The sequence below is a fragment of the Pseudorasbora parva genome, chromosome 18, assembly GCF_024679245.1.
Source record: "Pseudorasbora parva isolate DD20220531a chromosome 18, ASM2467924v1, whole genome shotgun sequence".
Classification (NCBI taxonomy): Eukaryota; Metazoa; Chordata; class Actinopteri; order Cypriniformes; family Gobionidae; genus Pseudorasbora; species Pseudorasbora parva.
Window position 1 is genome coordinate 36,792,856 of NC_090189.1, and position 3,456 is coordinate 36,796,311.

The window sequence follows — 3,456 nt, forward strand, 5'->3', positions numbered from 1 at the left end:
AGCTGAAGTACCTGTTCATTATAATCCAATGCATGTTTCACAGAAGATGATGACAGAAATTGTTGGGGGACCAGTCCTTTTTAAGGTTACATAAAAAAGAAGGAACACAGTTTAACAACAAAGGAACTGTTGTGTGAAAAGCTCACTTACAAAGATCATAATAACTGTGCAACTATACATGCAAATGCACTGGTGAACTCTCACTTCATGAAGCCATATCAGGATCATAAGAAACACAGAAGTTCTGATCACTCAAGTCTTTCATTGATGATATGCTTTAAACAGAATATTCTGTCTGCACCAAACCCATTGAACACAAAAGATTAAAAATGTTAACATTTTACATAAAGACTGTAAAGTTCAGAGGTAAGTTTTGTTTGGTTGATAATATGAATTATATGAAAACTTTTTGTTATGTGCAAGTGAATAAGTTTGCATTGAATAGACAATGGGGTTGAGTGTTGTCTTAATTCGAAACTCAAGTCACAAACAGGATTTACCAAGTCACCCACGCGCAGCAGAAAAGAAACAATTCTCATCAGTGAAATCTCAAATCTGTTTATCAGAAACAAATGACAACTTTAAAGTCATGCAGCAGCTTTTAGCAGCAAGCTCACTAAACCTATCATTCTATGATATCAGCTGAGAGTTACAGAAATTTCTGCAACAATCAATGCACTGATGCACACAGAGATATTTCATTTTAATTGCATTTATTTGAAATGTTATTCTCATTTACAATACAATATTTATTACAATTACAATAATGGCTTTAGCCAAATTAAAGATTGTGCAAATGTGTACATGCATGCATATTAAGGCAGTTTATAACACACATTTTAATAGTATTTATCAGGCTATATTAATACACTATGCAACATGGCTAGTTTCTTAATAGTTTTCAGTTATTTATCAACAAAACCAAATCAAACATTCAACCAAATTCTTTTAAAAAAGTGAGCCTATTGTTTCAATAAAAATAGCAAATATCTCAACATTTCATATTTTCCCACGTTGCTTTCATATTTAGAAACAAAGTGAAAAGTGGCTAACACATATACATTTATCACCACAAACATGGGTGACACTCATTTCACAACCATGCTCATGTCAACCACATGGGATCTTTGTCATAAATGGCAAACCATAACATTTGCAAAAGCCCTTTTTTACATACTTATCTTTAGTTAATAGGCCACACTCTCAGGGAAATAAATTAACAAAGGAAAGATTAATGTTACTTGGTAAGCGAGTCAAATAATACAGATGCCAACAAGGACATATTGCATGACAACCTAACATACCAAAAATATAAATGAAAAAAAAAACATGACCCACTTGCGATGAGGATGTCTAACTCTAACCCACAATTTGCTTTATAATCTGTGGTTGCAGAAATCTTTAAACATTTAAATAACACATTTATAACTCAAACACTCAATTATAAATATGTTAAAAACTGTAAATGTTGTTGTGTCCATGCAATTTCATACATAAATCCATGTGTAATTTTAGAGACACTATTTTGTTATTTTTTTCTGGGACCACCAACCATTTGCAAATCTAGTGCAAATGCTACATGTACATGTTTAGTATTTACAGAAACACATGAAATGCTTAGTGAAAAAATGTCTAGTGGAAAAAAAACCTATACCTAATTGCTTTAAAAATACATGTATTTTCTATATAATGCACTTACACTACCCGTCAGCTTTAGACACACCTGCTCATTTTTTATAATCAAGTTTTCCTGCATTTTAGAATATCAGCAGTTTTGCAAACAATGTTTTTAGATCATATTAAACATGCATTCTGCCATATGTCCCCAAACTGTCAACCAATAGTGTAAATAATTTAAAACTAAATATTTTTAGAATCTGTTGAATCTACAAAAAGAAATAAAAGAAGTCACAAATGGAAAAAACCCCATTAAGTCTAAATTTCAGTAAGTGAGCGGTTTATGCTGATTCTTCTTCGGTTTAAAGCATTCATGTTTTTAAACTTGCCCTGAATGACACAGAAAATGGTTTTCCTGTATGTATTGGATAATAAGTAATAGATAATTGGGTCTAGGCAACTATTTAGAGTGGACAAGAGCAAGGCACCCTCATTTAAGATGTGCAATTGTTGTTGGCTATAAAGATCCGTGATCACGTTTAGTTGAGCCAGAACATATGGGATTCGTATTGCATGGTAAGGCAAGAAACAAAATGTAAAAATGGCCGGCACCAAGAAAGTCTTTACGATGACCCTCTTTTTGCGACTCTCTGCCTTAGGGTCACCATTACCCATGCTCAAAGTCTTGAGTTTGTTAGTGATCTTCACATAAAAACTAATAAAAGCTACATAAAAAATGAAGAAGAGCACCACTGTTGTCAGGTTAATGGTCCCACCGGCAATCCCCTTGCTGTGGAAGTGGAAGCAAACATTGTCACACGGATGTTTCTGACTGCTGCTTATCAAAAAGGGGATTGTTCCTGAAATGAGGACCACCCAGACGATGTAGCTTGCCATTTGGCTCCATTTGGTCTTTTGGATGCGGAACACCCAAACAGGCTTGATGATTTTCAAGTAGCGATCCAGACTGATGAGGCTGAGGAACAGGATGCTGGAATACATGTTGATGTAGAAGAAGATGCCCACCATCTTGCATAAGTAGAAGGGACCTACTTTGTTGTGGTAGTAAACCCGCAGAGGCAAACACAGGACCAGCAGAGTGTCTGCCAGGCTGAGGTGCCACATGTAGACGGACATGGAAGAGTCTGTATGTCGCCGAACAAATAATATGTAAAAGGTGACTGTGTTGAAGAACAGACCGATGCAACAGATGACAATATAGCTAATGGGCAAGAAGGGTGCAAGTATGCCATCATGAATCTCACAGGATTCATTCGTGGTTAATTTGCCTTCCTGCACCATTGTGACAGCCAAAAAATTGCCGTACACTTGTCGACCACTGCTCCTCAAAAATCTTGGCACACAAAGATGTTCGCCGGTCCTAATGGAGCTTAGGGGAAAAAGATCAAAGAATTGTCTGTATTTGGACAGGTTCTTACTTGATCTTTCCTAAAACTAGTTAAATTGCTATTGAACAATTGCTAAGATTCAAAGAAAAGAATAACACTCTTACCTGTGTGAGAGATTTGCCTGCACTCGAGAAAGTGACTAAGTGTCTATCTGTACAGACACAAAAGCACCTATGCAGGAAATTCTACTCTGTATGTGACGTCGGGCCTTTTTAGCAGTGGTTTGACCACAACAGAAATACTGTGTCACAGTATTCGGAGAAGCAAAACTCACTTCCACTCTCAGAGAACAGGAAATGTCTGGTTACAGACATTTTTAGATAATTGCCTTGTTTATATATTAGTGCTGTCAATTGACTGAAAAAAACGAATTATTCACACATCTTTCTCTAATTAATAGCAATTTATCACATCCAACATTAAAGTTTTT

The 3,456-nt window shown here is 35.6% G+C and overlaps 1 protein-coding gene across 1 annotated transcript; it reads right to left on the reverse strand.

The window, feature by feature from the left end:
• Window positions 1-806: 806 nt before the first annotated feature.
• Window positions 807-3,182, reverse strand: gpr34l (G protein-coupled receptor 34 like). The gene is made up of 2 exons (XM_067423808.1): window positions 3,131-3,182; window positions 807-3,007 (listed from the first exon to the last, which is right to left on the reverse strand). The coding sequence occupies exon 2, from the start codon at window positions 2,917-2,919 to the stop codon at window positions 1,936-1,938; it is 984 nt and encodes a 327-aa protein (XP_067279909.1). The 5' UTR covers window positions 2,920-3,007; window positions 3,131-3,182; the 3' UTR covers window positions 807-1,935.
• Window positions 3,183-3,456: the final 274 nt, after the last annotated feature.